General features: G+C 31.2%; 1 protein-coding gene across 1 annotated transcript; it reads left to right on the top strand.

The window, feature by feature from the left end:
* Nucleotides 1-280: 280 nt before the first annotated feature.
* On the top strand, nt 281-2,813 carry LOC145099250 (uncharacterized). The gene is made up of 3 exons (XM_079036841.1): nt 281-861; nt 976-1,381; nt 1,494-2,813. The coding sequence occupies exons 1-3, from the start codon at nt 281-283 to the stop codon at nt 2,811-2,813; spliced, it is 2,307 nt and encodes a 768-aa protein (XP_078892967.1).
* The last annotated feature ends 11,101 nt before the right edge of the window (nt 2,814-13,914 follow it).

The following is a 13,914-nucleotide window of genomic DNA, read 5'->3' as shown; positions in this document are numbered from 1 at the left end:
TGGTATGTTTTATTGAATTTATTGTTTAATTAGGTGAAAGCAACTTGTTTTATTGAAGTCATTGTTCGGTTAGGTGTAATTGTTATGTTTTTATTAGATTTATTGTTTGATTAGGTGAAAGCAACTTGTTTAATTGAAGTCATTGTTTGATTAATAGTATTTGACTAATTCTTATGTTTTTATTGAATTTATTGTTTGATTAGGTGAAAGCAACTTGTTTTTTTTATTGAAGTCATTGTTTGATTAGGTGTAATTGTTATGTTTTTATAGGTTAAACTAAATGGTTTTTTTTACCAAAAGACAAAGACCTAATCCTAATGAAAGTGGTGAAGAATGTTCCCAAATACCAATCACCAATCAATCAATCACTTCCGTTTCTAATCCTAATGCAACTCCACAAACACCAATCACCAATCAATCAATCCCTTCGGTTTCTAATGCAACTCCACAAACACCATGTTCTAACCAACCTAATGATAATGTTGACTTGAAAGATCTTCCAAAGGACCTGACGGATAGGCCATTGATTACAAGTTACAAACCAAATATAAGAGATGATGTAAGAAGAGCATATTTGCTTCAAGGACCGTGTCAAGTAAGGGCACATAAGTTTCCTAAAAAAATAGGTGATAGATTTAGAAGATTCATTCCTTCATGGTTTGATGACTTTGATTGGTTGGAATATAGTGTGAAAAACAATAGCGCCTATTGTTTATATTGTTATTTGTGTGGGGATCTCATGGGACAAAAAGGAGGAAGAGATGCATTTGTTTCCAAAGGTTTTGATACTTGGAATAAAAAAGACGCATTTCGGACTCATATGGGTGGTGTTGATAGTTTTCACAACAAAGCAAAAGAAAAGTGTGAGTTTTTAATGAGGGAAAAACAAGCTATTAATGTAGTCTTGAGGAGGAAAACCGAATCATAGGACCATAAATATAAAGCTCGATTACGTGTTTCTATTATTGTTGTTAGACTTTTATTGAAAACCGGTTTACCGTTTCGTGGTCATGACGAGTCGGTTAACTCGGAAAATAGAGGGCTTTACATTGAAGTGTTAAAAGCCATTCGAGAGACTAGTGAAGATATTTTCAATAATACTTTAGAAAATGCTCCTAAAAACAATCAAATTATTTCCCCTAAAATTCAAAAAGAACTTGTGCAATGTTTTGCACAAGAAGTACTTTTGAGTATTCGTGAAGAGATTGGTCAATATGTTTCTGCTTTACTAGTTGATGAATCTAAGGATGTTTCAAAAAAGGAACAAATGGCTATTGTTTTGCGTTATGTCAATAGTCTTGGCTTTGTGAAAGAAAGATTCCTAGGACTAGTGCACGTGAAGGATACATCTTCTTTGACACTAAAAAATGCCATAAATGAAGTACTTACAAGTAATAAGTTGAGTTTTAGTCAGGAAATTTATTCTTTACTTTTTTGTTATTTCAATTTAATTTAATATATATTTATATATTAATTGTTTTAAATTTTAATAGATAAGAGGACAATGTTACGATGGGGCTAGCAATATGCGGGGGGAATTCAATGGTTTGAAAGCTTTGATATTACAAGAGAATGACACGGCTTTTTATGTACATTGCTTTGCACACGAACTTCAATTAGTAGTTGTGGCTGTAGCAAAGAAGCATGATGGTGTTAGTGACTTTTTTGAGCAAATTTTGTTGGTGGTTAATGTTGTTTGTGCCTCGTGTAAAAGAAAAGACTTACTACGAGAGAAAGCAAGAGAAAGGGTGCAAAAAGGCTTGTGTAGTGGTGAACTTGAAATCGGGAGAGGGTTAAATCAAGAGACAACACTTGTTCGAGCGGGAGAAACAAGATGGGGTTCACATTTCAACACACTCACAAGTTTGATGAAGTTGTTTGCGGATGTTCTTGTAGTTTTAGATTTTGTGAAAGAGGAGGGAGGGTCATTGGCAACCCGTCAACAAGCATCTGGAATCTTAGCATATTTTAAATCATATGAGTTCGTGTTTTACTTACATATGATGTATGACATTTTACACCTCACGGGTACATTGTCAAAGCAACTTCAAAGAAAAGATCTAGACATTTTAGAAGCGGCTTCGATGGTTAGAGGGACAATGGAGACATTGCAATCTTTTAGAAACACAGGGTTTGCTAGCATTTTACCAAAAGTATCATCTTTTTGTCAAACACATGAAATTGATACTTTAGATATGGAAGAGTTGTATATTGGTGCGAGAAAATGTAGGACTAGAAAGACTAATAGGTTTCATTTTGAGGTTGAAATCTTCAACACGGTGGTAGATATGCAAATTACAGAATATCGAGATCCATTTAGTGAAACAAGCACCCAATTACTAGAATACATTGGTGCTTTGAGCCCTTGTGATTCATTTGCACAATTTGACAAATCAAAGTTATTGAAGTTGGGTAAGTTATACAAGTATGACTTTGATGATTCAGATATGATAGACCTTGAAGGACAACTTGAGATATTTTATCACTCTTGCATCAAAGATAAGTGCTTCAATATTTTGAAAGGAATTTCCGACCTTTCTCGTTTCATGGTTAGTACGGGGAAGCATCGATCTTATCCTTTGGTTTATAAGTTTTTAAAGTTGGCTTTGATATTACCCGTAGCAACCGCAAGTGTAGAAAGATGTTTTTCAAAGATGAAGCTCTTGAAGACCGACTTGCGTAACAAAATTGGCGATGAATTTTTGAATGACGCATTGCTTTGTAATGTCGAGACCAAAGCACTTGTGAAAGTTGAGAATGAAAAAGTAATGGAGTGGTTTCAAAAGATGTTTGCACGAAGAAGACAAATTTAAATTCTAATAGATCGTTGTTATATTATGTTTAACCAGAAAAAAATTGTATTAGATGTTTTATATTATGTTTGACTGGATTTTATTTTTAATATTTTATATTATGTTTGACCGGAAAAAAAAATTGTGCAACCTCTACTACTAATTCCTGCGTCCGCCCGTGATGGTTTTATCTTCTGTTTCTTGATAATGGAATGATATATCGTCACTTTACATTATTTTTGGATGAATATTATTTTCCGTGACACAAATGCAATTAAAAAAAGTTTAATAAAATATATTTTTGTTCTCATCTATTGAAATTTTTGATCTTAAGATCTTCCAATCTTAAAGTCTCACAAGCAAAAAATGATCTTGATCTCACCACTATTGATACTTTGATCTTACTTTTCACCACTAAAAATAAGCTACTTACATTCTCAAATCATCCAACCAAAAAACTTGAAACTCTGGAATTGGGGATTCCAACTCTGTTTTTGTTTTTTATGTGTGTAATGGAATCAGGAGATGCAGTAAATAATTCAAGACAACACATCAGCAAATAAACTCAATTCTGTCTTTTTTTGAAATGGTATCCATATTTTTCACATCCTTTGCTTATATACTAACATTATCGATGTTCATTTTCGAATGCAATCTATATTCCCATATAACCACACTCTATTCATAAAAACCAGTAACAACAATAACCTTCCAGACTCATGCGAAGCATGGGTCACAACACTAGTTAGAAGTAATAATTACAACTAGCATCACCTCCAATACCACAACCATAACCATAACCTCCACATCACCCATCATCATAAACTACACCACTGATCTACAAAAATAAAAATAAATAAATAGCCTAAGCATACATGAACTTTACCTATTCAATCATCAAAAAGAAACAGCCACCTCCATCACAACCACCGCCACTACTACCACCGCCCTCACAAACGCTTTACACCTCACCTTCTAAATAAAAACTAGCAATGTATTCCATGATATCTAAAATTGGCTTCCTTTTTCAATCACTTGACACGTTGTATTTACAAAGAGTTGTAGCGAGAATCAATATTATGAGTTTTGAGAGTATCAATCTGATGAATCAACCAATTGGAGAAATAAAGAACACAATTAGGGTCAACAAGTTGTTTTTGGTGAATAATAGGAAAAAGGCATGCTAGCGATCGGTGCTGGTGGTGGTAATGGAGGAGAACGATGGTGGTGTGAATGGTGTGAGTGTACGAGGTTAAGAAGAAGAAAACAACACAGAGACAACTGGCGGTACCTTTGGGTTTTGTCAAATGTAGCGTGAGGACATTTTAGTCTTTTCACAGTACTGGTAACAAAGCTTAACGCTCCCCAAGACCACTGATGTCCGTGTTACAAAAACCCTCCATAAGGATCACCATTAACAAAAAAACCAATACTAGGACAAAAAATGAAATTTAGTAAAACACATGGACCAAAACTGTATTTTAATCTAGAAATATATTAAAATCAATGTTGTAGAACTCGCTACTCAGTATATATTCGGCCGACTACTGAGTAGCGAGTACTCGGGGAGTACTCGGATTCGTAAATTCATTTAGAAATATATTTTAGGAAATTATATATGTCAAAATCAAAAGTTAATTCAAATACATGTGAAAAACACACCATGGTCTCACTTTGTGAATAATTGCTGAAAATTTAAGATATATATGTAGTAATAATCACATGTGTGTGTATTAAATAGTAAATTATTAAGTATATTATAGATATTAACCACCGTTGCTTACTTCAATAACAGACCAATCGGAGAATACTCGTATTCTATAACTCGACTCAAAAAGAGGCCGAATAGGAAGTACTCGGCCGAGTAATCGACCAAGTCTACGAGTTTTAAACACCGATTAAAATAGTTAAAACTTCAAACAATAGGCTAATTGTATACATACTCTTCAGATACTTTGTGTTCGCCTGTATGAATAGATGGATGTGCATCTCTATGAAATGACTATTTGTATGAGTGAAGGAAACATTATCATCCAAACAATAAAGAATAACAAAGAGAAATTAAAATTAACAAATAGAAAAGACGTAATGAACGAGTGTAAAGTGATCAAATTTCAAAGATATAGAGGTAAGAGCCTAAGAGGTATGAGCTTAACGAGTGCATTATGGGTGCGGGAGACCCCGCCCCCTACTAAATCATAATTGATAATTGATGTTAGGACTAGCTTTAAATTTCTATCAAGCTACCGACATCTTCACTTTCAAAACAACCAACTGATCATAATCACCATCAATTTCATTTTTATTTTGGATACTATAATGGGACATTCTAAATATAGTAACGATCTTTTACATAAACGAAGGACGAATGTTTTGCAATTGATTATTAATTTATTAATTTAATTTTTTTTTCTTAATACGACTTGCTTTAAATATTTTTTTCTCTCTATTTTCCAACTTATATTAAAATAATAATATCTGAAATCCATTTTTTTTTTAATTTTCTCTATTAATTTTGATATTTACTTTTGTAAAAAGATGATCGAAACTAAAGATCGGAAGATATTTAATTCTCATGACTAAATAGCCTGATAGGAATGACATAAAAGTTTAAGAATTACTTCTTATAACCGTTTAGATTTTTAGTTTGTATAGTATCTTTTCTTAAGTTACTTTCTTTTCTCAAAACTTTAAACATATAATAATTTATATTACACAATTTATGGTATCTACATTTAAATTGTTGCTTTTACAAGAATATAAATTCTGTTTCGAAATCTATATCTCTAAATATTATTAAAAAAAAACCCTTAATTCACCAATGAAACAATCAAGACCCTTGATTGTATTTCAATCTTATGATTTTCACCATTAGATCAAATTGATGACATCATCTTCTTAAAATAGAATTCAAACATTTAATTATAGAATCTTTAAATTTACCAATTACATTTCAATCACAATTACATTAAATTATGGAATCTTTAATTATAGAATCTATTCATATTTAATTATAGAATCTATTCATATTTAATTATGGAATCTTTAATTATAGAATCTATTCATATTTAATTATAGAATCTATTCATACTTTCGAAAATATATTTCACAATTCGGGCATAATTACATTTAATTGTAGAATCGTTAAAATCAACAATTATGTTATCAATTAAAGCATATCATTCTATTTATATATAAGACATCGGTTTCTCCATAAATCTAGCCAAAAACATGAATAACCGCCTCCATCTTTCTCCTCTATTTTTCTCTTAAACCAGAATTCCCTAATCCTCTTCTTCTTCTTCTTCATGTCAATGGTTGTGCTTCAATTGATGTTTTGTCTGTTCATAACAGAATGTAGCACCATAAGGTGGTTTCTTTTTCTCATGTATTCTTAGAATTTGCATATTGCCTCTTCCTTGCATCTCCAATTATCACACCTCTGTTTTGGCTTCACACAAATCTCTACAAACTGGAGAAAGCATCTCCTTCAAAACATCTTTTTACGATCTATGTCATCATTAACCCTAATTAATATTGTTCATAATTTAATTCCATTATTTATAGTTTTTGGCTTCAAAATTTAAACCTGATTAGTTTTTTCTTTTTAAAAAAACTCATTAAATAAGCATATCAATAATTATGTTATCTTTAATATATATTAAAACAAAAATCTTATGATATCATCTGAGACAATCTGGGTCATTGATTGCATTTCAATCTTATGTTTTCCACCCTTAGATCAAATTGGTGACATCATCTTCCCTAAATGGAATGTATTTAATTCCAATAAAAGTTTTCCAATTGTCAAACAAAATTAACTTAAATCCATTGAAATAGAATGTATTTAATTATAATAAATTTCCCCCTATTTTAAATATTGAATTTTCAGTTATAAAGGTTTTAAAATAGTCAACTTTAAAAACATATTACTGAAAACCATTTCAATTAAGACATTAAATATCAACCATTAATATAAATCCGTTTATATTAGCAAATCATTAATATAAAATCCATTTTTATTAGGAAACCATTAATACCAAAAAATCATATTCAAATTATCACATACATATACGATTCATCCTTGAATTTGCGGCTCACACTTATTTTCGATCGTTGCTTTTCTTCAGACCTTCTCCTACAACATCATTCTTATTGTTTATCACTTCCATCATCATTATCTGCTTCAATCATTCATTGTTGTCCACTAGAAGGTCAGTACCTTCTTTCGCTTTTTTATATTTTTTTCGATTATTTTTTGTTCCCGTATCAAATATACGTATTCATATATATTTTGATATTCTTTGTCACAACTTACATGAAATCGATTAACATCTTTCAGTCTAGATTAAGTCAAACAAAACAAAAATGTATAATTTTTCATATTAAATTCTTAACCTATTAACTTGGACTCGATACTCAACAACCTCTACAAACTGCAATAGCTATGTGATTTTTTTTACAATTTATAGCAACATAATTACCATGAAAAAAGAACTTTTAATTTAAATTACAACTTAGTTTTTTATCGGTAACAACAATATATAACACTTAATATCAACATCATTTCCTACCGGTTTCTTTAAATATTAATACATGAACCATATCAAAGGTAGGCTAAGAAGTTAGAATCTAAACTAGGAATAATCTTATTTCCTTGAATATCATATTTACGGTATTATAGAAAATTTTTATTTGGTTGTAGAATCAAATTGCATAATTACAATTAACATTGTTTTTATTAAACTTTGTATGTAGGAATGAAACAACAATAAATATATTTTTGAAGGAACATTGTTTAAAATAATTTGTATAATCTAAATACATGTTAATTTAGTTCATTTCTATACTTTCCTATAACATTGGATTTTTTTGTCATATTACATTCAAAATATGGGTTATTAGAACAGACACCTTAGGTGTTGACGAAATGTCTCAAAGAATCTGACACAAGTTCTCTATGCTCACCTCACAACCATGTATAAATTTTGGTTTTTTTTCTAGATTTTTAGCATCATGTGTTTTTTATGTTTGCAACTTTGTAGTGTTACATGTTTTTTTGTCTCATCCTCAGGTTTTTCTATCTTTGATAGGGCTTCATTTTTTATATTTATTGTAAACTATCGATTCAATCTATGTCACTTTATTATGACTTTTATCAGCGTGATAAGATTCTAATAAATTGTCCATTTCTTGATCTTTTAGAAAAAGATGTTCTAACTAGATTATCATCTACGACCGTGGTATTCTATTTTGTTGATGAAGCGATCTATGATTTGTCCATGATGGTTTTTACGGATTATGTTTGGACTGATAATTGTTCTTGTCATCAAAAAAATACATCCAACAAAAAGTAAAAGATAATTTTTTTAAATTAATACCATCATTTAACTTTAAAGGTTTTTTTTCAACTTTGATGGCATGTAACAGAGTTTTGGCTGAAATTTTCAATTTTGTCGGCATATAACATGTTATGACTTAAATAATGATATTAGATATCTGGGCAATCAAGTTTTCTTCGGTTCTTAAATTATTTTGTAGAAAGTTGTTCAATTTGGTATTATTGATCTCACAAAAGGCAAGTCTCATGTCTCTTTTAGCATATTCATTGAGTTTAATAGTTTATTGTTCATATTTGTTTTAAAAAAAATGTTAAATCTTGTTTTAGTCAATGCAAGTCAGTAGGAAGCAAAGGTGCAAGAAAAAGAAAAATACTAAATATGGGATGATCAAGCCAAAATAAAATTCTAAAGTAACAAATGCTAAATTTAAAAGATAAACACTTGTAATGCATAATACATATTATACTTCCCAAATAAGTAACCAAAAACTAACCTCATCCCCAAATAAATTACATATTAACTAACATCAATAAATTATGATTATAGTGTCTTGATTTTTAATTATACATTATAGAGAGTCGGTTAATATGTAGTCATTATTTTTGTATTCGTATCGGTTTTGAACTACAAAAACTATATTCAAATAATAAAAATGAAATGTAACATATACGATGGTAATAATGCAAAAATAACCTTCAAATTTGGTTTGATACAAAAAAATAGTCTAAAACTTATTTATAAAAGCAACAAGAAATAACAACGAACTTTTAAAAAGAAATGAGAAATTGCAACTAACTTTTAAAAACTATCAAGAATGTATAATATATGATGATAATAATGCTTAAAAACACCAAGTTTAGTCTGATGCGAAAAAAAAAGTAATTTTATATGAAAGTAGGATTGCAGTAATACTAAAAAAACCTATATGTTTTTTATCTGATGCAAAAGTGGTCGAAACATACTTCTAAATTGGCAAGAAATAGTAATGAACTTTTAATTCATCTTGAATAACCATTTAATAGATATATGTGAAAGATATGAATACTCAGTAGTTAAGACCATAGACCTTACTCAAACGTCAGCAAATGTCTTGAAGTAAGCATTTATTTTTCCATTATTTTATCATTGCCATAAAATAAAAATAAAAAATCATCATTTGTTTAAATTGTTTAATTCGTCTCATAATAACAAGTAAGTTGTATGCCAATTATGTATTTTGACATTTTCAATGAGTTATGGGCAATATCTAAATCGAGCAAGCATAAATGTTTTTATATTTCTTTGTTAGAGTTTTTTTTTATATTTAATATTGTATGTGTGTGTGTGTGGGGGGGGGGGTGTTATATTTAAGTTGCTATTTTTTAAAATAAACAATTCGATATCGCAATATAACCATAAAATAACAATGTATTTTGAAAGTACATTGTTAAACGTTGGATTATACTTGCGTAGACCCGTTTTGCGCATGGTTAACTATATGTAGCTGTTTCTGGTGTCACAAGTAAAAAATGTTTGAAGGTACTTTGTGTTGATGAAGGTCGTTCAACTAATGAAACAAAAAATATTGTCTACAAAGAGGTCCTTCAACGACTATATATATTTACCAACCTCAGTGTACTTTATACGCATTTCAATAATATCAAAAACCCTGATTTTTTTATAATTATTCTGCAATATCTATATACATTTATATTTTATTTATGCGTTTCTCGCGTTTAACGTGGGTCATAATCTAGTTATATTTTCTATAACAGGAAATAATATGTGTGATTTCAATAAAAGAGTACCAATAAAAACGTCAAATAAGTAGTTGACCAACGACCAAAATGCTTCCAGCTCAGCGGTATATGGTGTTTCCCTCCTTCCTTGAGGTTGAGGGTTCAAGTCCTATGGTGGACATAGGTGGATTTAAGGAGTATGTTAGATTTATCTTTTTGAAAAGAAAAAAAATAGTCGACCAACGATCTCGGAAATTTGAAGCTTCATCGCCCCTTCAGCAGCGAGATCAAATGTCGGTTGAAGTAATCTGCATTGATGATTCTTCTGATTGGGCTTCTGAAGTCTTCATATTAAGGCATCATCATTTTGGATTCTTGATTCTGTTCGATGACATGGGACATGTGGTCTAAAGCTACTGGGAAATTAAGGCCTGGCAGTCGAATTCCAAAGCATGTAAGTTTGGATATCAAGTCTTTTTACATCACAAATTTCCATGATTCTGTTTTGACTATTGATATATGGAGAATGTATGATCGGTTGGGTAAACCGGTAGATGTATTTTTCTCTACAAAGGTTTCTCGTATGGGTAAAAGATTTGGGTTTGTCATTTTCTAGTGTTCAAAATGATGATATTACGGTGAAACAGTTGTGTGATATTTGCTATTTGGTTCAAGTATCATAAACTTTATGCTTCCTTCGCTAGATATTCCCGGAGTGTTAAGGTGTTTTCTCCTCTTTCTCTTCCTTCTACGGTAGAGAAAAGAGATTTGTCTCTAAATTTGTATGTTAGTGTTGTTAAAAGTTCTCTATTGAATATGAGGGGAAAAAACCGGTAGAGGAATGTAGTGATATTGTTTCGAGTTATTATGTGGTGGAAAAAAGGAAGCTTCTGTGTCTTGTTAAACCAAGAGATTTGCTTACTCTTCCTAACCTCCGTATGTTGTCTTAGGATGAAAGTTTTGATGATTTGATGTTTAGATAAACATCCTTGGGATAGAATTTTTATGCATATGGTTCGGTTGGTTTGATGTGATGTAGAAGATCTTCCTTTCACTACAAGAATTGAGCCCTATGCAGACGACATCTAGCACGACATATGTCGTCGGCACTGTGTCATCTATACCGACGACATGTTGTCAGTATAGCGTTGACTAAATTTCTTTGACGTGCAACAATATAGAAACGACAAGTCGTCGGTATACCTTAAGCGGGAAATAAAAATTTCACGCGGTTTCCTCAAATCGTTTACTGATGATAAGTCGGTATAGAATACACAAAATATAGTTTTTATTTATTTATATATATTCCATTTTGCAGAAAAAACAAAACGACATCGGTTTGTCTGGGTTATACCGACGAAGTTGTTGGTATAGCGTGTAGGCAAAATATAATTTTATTTATTTATTTCCATTTTGTAGAAAAACAAAATGACGTCGGTTTTTGTTGGCTATACCGATGACTTGTCGTCTCGAAACACATTTCTTATTTATTTTTTTATTATGAAAAAATCGAAACGGCGTCGTGTGGATGAACTCCATGTTGTCGGTATAGGGTTTTAAGTCCTCAGCTTCCTTCGACCCCGTCTCATTTGCGGACCTCACCAAAACCTCGTTTCTCTCTCTCGGTCGGCGATACTCCGTCCAAAGACCTCCGGCCACTAGTCTTCACCGCCGACGACACAGGTAGGTTTCTTTTCTTCTCCGATTACCTTCTTTTCCCTGTTCGATTTTGAGAGTTTTGGGTTTTTTTTCTTGCTTTTGATTTGTCTCTCGATAGGGTTGTCACTGGTGGTTTGACCATGCAACGACGTCTATTGCGATGTCCGGCCAACACATTCTCCGATTAGTTCACCGTCGACGACACAGGTAAGGTGTTGTGATTTTTCATTTTCATTTTTTTTAATTGATGTAACTGTTGTTTTCTGGTAAACACATCCACCACGTCAACCTCCCACTTCCGGCCAACACACCACCACCGACAGAAAATGTAAGGGTTTTTTTTTTTTTTTATTTATTTTTTTTTTTTATTTTTTTTTCTATTTTGATTGGATAATTGTTGTATGAACATGTGGAATTTTATATATGTTGTTTGATTTATTTATAATTTTTTGAAAATGCCTATCAGGATGAATGATGAAATTTGTTGGGCATTATTTGTTTGATTTCCTATTTGGATTTGTACATATTTATATGAAATTGGAATCGGATGTTGTAATGATGTCTAAAATGAAATGGAATATGAAAGTGGTAATGATGTCTAACATGTAATAGAAATTGGAATTAGAATATGAAAGTGGTATAGATTTGAAAATGCCTACTACTATGAAATTTGTTGGGCATGATTTGCTTAATTGTATGGAATTAAAATATGAAAGTTGTAATGATGTCAAAAATAAAATGGAAATTGGAATTGGAATATGAAAGTGGTATAGATTTGAAAATGCCTACTGCTATGAAATTTGTTGGGCATGATTAGCTTAATTGTATGAAATTGAAATATGAAAGTGGTAATGATGTCTAAAATGAAATGGAAAATGGAATTGAATGTATTGTATACATGTATGATTATGTGATATTTAGGTTTAATAGTTTGAGTGTATATAAGATGAAGTGATTGTATGATTGTATTAGATGTTTATTATGTTTTTATTTTCTTGTTAATATGGTTTCAAAGTGCTTAATTTTGTTAGTGACTTAATGTTGGTCATTACGACTTTAGCTTAATTAGGTTATTAATAGGAACGTACTTTTAGTAATTTCAAATTAAGTTAATTTTAAGATCAAACTAAATTAATTATAAAATCAAATTAATATTAATATTAATATTAAAATAAAATAAAATAAATTACAAAATTAAATTAAGTTAATTTTAAGATCAAACTAAATTAATCATAGCAATTGAGCTCCCATTGACGTACTCTTTCGATCAATGCCAAATCCACCATGACCAGAGTCAGTGTAACCAACGAACTTGAATTATGAATCATGTGGATACCATAACCCAAGATTGAGTGTATGCTTCAAACAATAGAAGATTTATCTTTACAGCGTGAAGATGTGATTCTATGGAATTGGCTTAATAGCGAACACAAAATATGTTGGCGACCATTATAACATGATATCCAGATGACTGGAAGTGAGATAGAGAAGAGAGCCTATCATTCTTCCATAGATTTTTGCATTACCGTCATTGCCATATGGATTAACGGTTATTGTCACAAATGGTGACATTGGGGTCTTCGATGGTTTACAATTAGTGAAACCAAACTTCTTCAATAGGTCAGTGATGTACTTAGCTTGAAAATTAAAGATCCCATCAACAAATTTCTTGAACTGTAGACCTATGAAAAATGTTAGTTCATTCGTCATGCTCATTTCAAATTTCTTAGCCATTACGTCAGCGAATTCAGTACTCAGTGTCTCATCAATATATCCAAAAATAATATCATCTACATACACCCGAGAAAAAAATAATATGTGGACATGATTTCTTGATAAGTAGAGTGTTATCAATAACCCTACTCTTATATCCACTCTCCACGAGATAAATGTCCAACGTGTCGTAACAAGCCATAGGAGCTTGTTGCAACTCATATACAACTTTATCTAGACGATACACATGATTTGGATAGTGTTCACTTTCAAAGCTTGGTGGTTGTTTTAGAAAAAATTCTTCTTGAAGATACCTATGTAGAAAATCTGTCTTGGCGCCTATTTGATAGACATTGAAGTTCATGAAAGATTCATTTGCAAGGAACAATCTTATTGGTTAAAGTCTTGCTACAGGGGCAAAGGTTTCATCAAAGTCCAAACTGTCCAATTGACAAAAACCCTGACCAACTAGTCTTGCCTTGTGTCTTATGACAATCCCATATTCATCCATATTGTTTCTGAAAACTTAGCGAGTGCCAATGATAGTCTTTCCTTGAGGACGTGGGATCAGTGTCCAAATGTTGTGTTGTGCAAACTCATTTAGGTTATCTTGCATTGCCTCGATCCAAACAACATCTTTTAACACTTCGGTCACCATGTTGGGTTCAGTCATTGACAAGAAATTGATAA

Source organism: Lactuca serriola, chromosome 4, assembly GCF_051521515.1.
Source record: "Lactuca serriola cultivar US96UC23 chromosome 4, Lser_US96UC23_V15, whole genome shotgun sequence".
NCBI classification, from domain to species: Eukaryota; Viridiplantae; Streptophyta; class Magnoliopsida; order Asterales; family Asteraceae; genus Lactuca; species Lactuca serriola.
The sequence above is the reverse complement of the archived record's forward strand: the minus strand, read 5'-3'. Positions and strand labels throughout refer to the sequence as shown.

Coding starts and splice junctions, on each gene's coding strand:
- LOC145099250 (XM_079036841.1), top strand. CDS start 281: ATGGTTTTTTTTACCAAAAGACAAAGACCTAATCCTAATGAAAGTGGT. Junction 862..975: donor CACAACAAAGCAAAAGAAAA/GTGTGAGTTTTT, acceptor TATTGTTGTTAG/ACTTTTATTGAAAACCGGTT. Junction 1,382..1,493: donor TAAAAAATGCCATAAATGAA/GTACTTACAAGT, acceptor AAATTTTAATAG/ATAAGAGGACAATGTTACGA.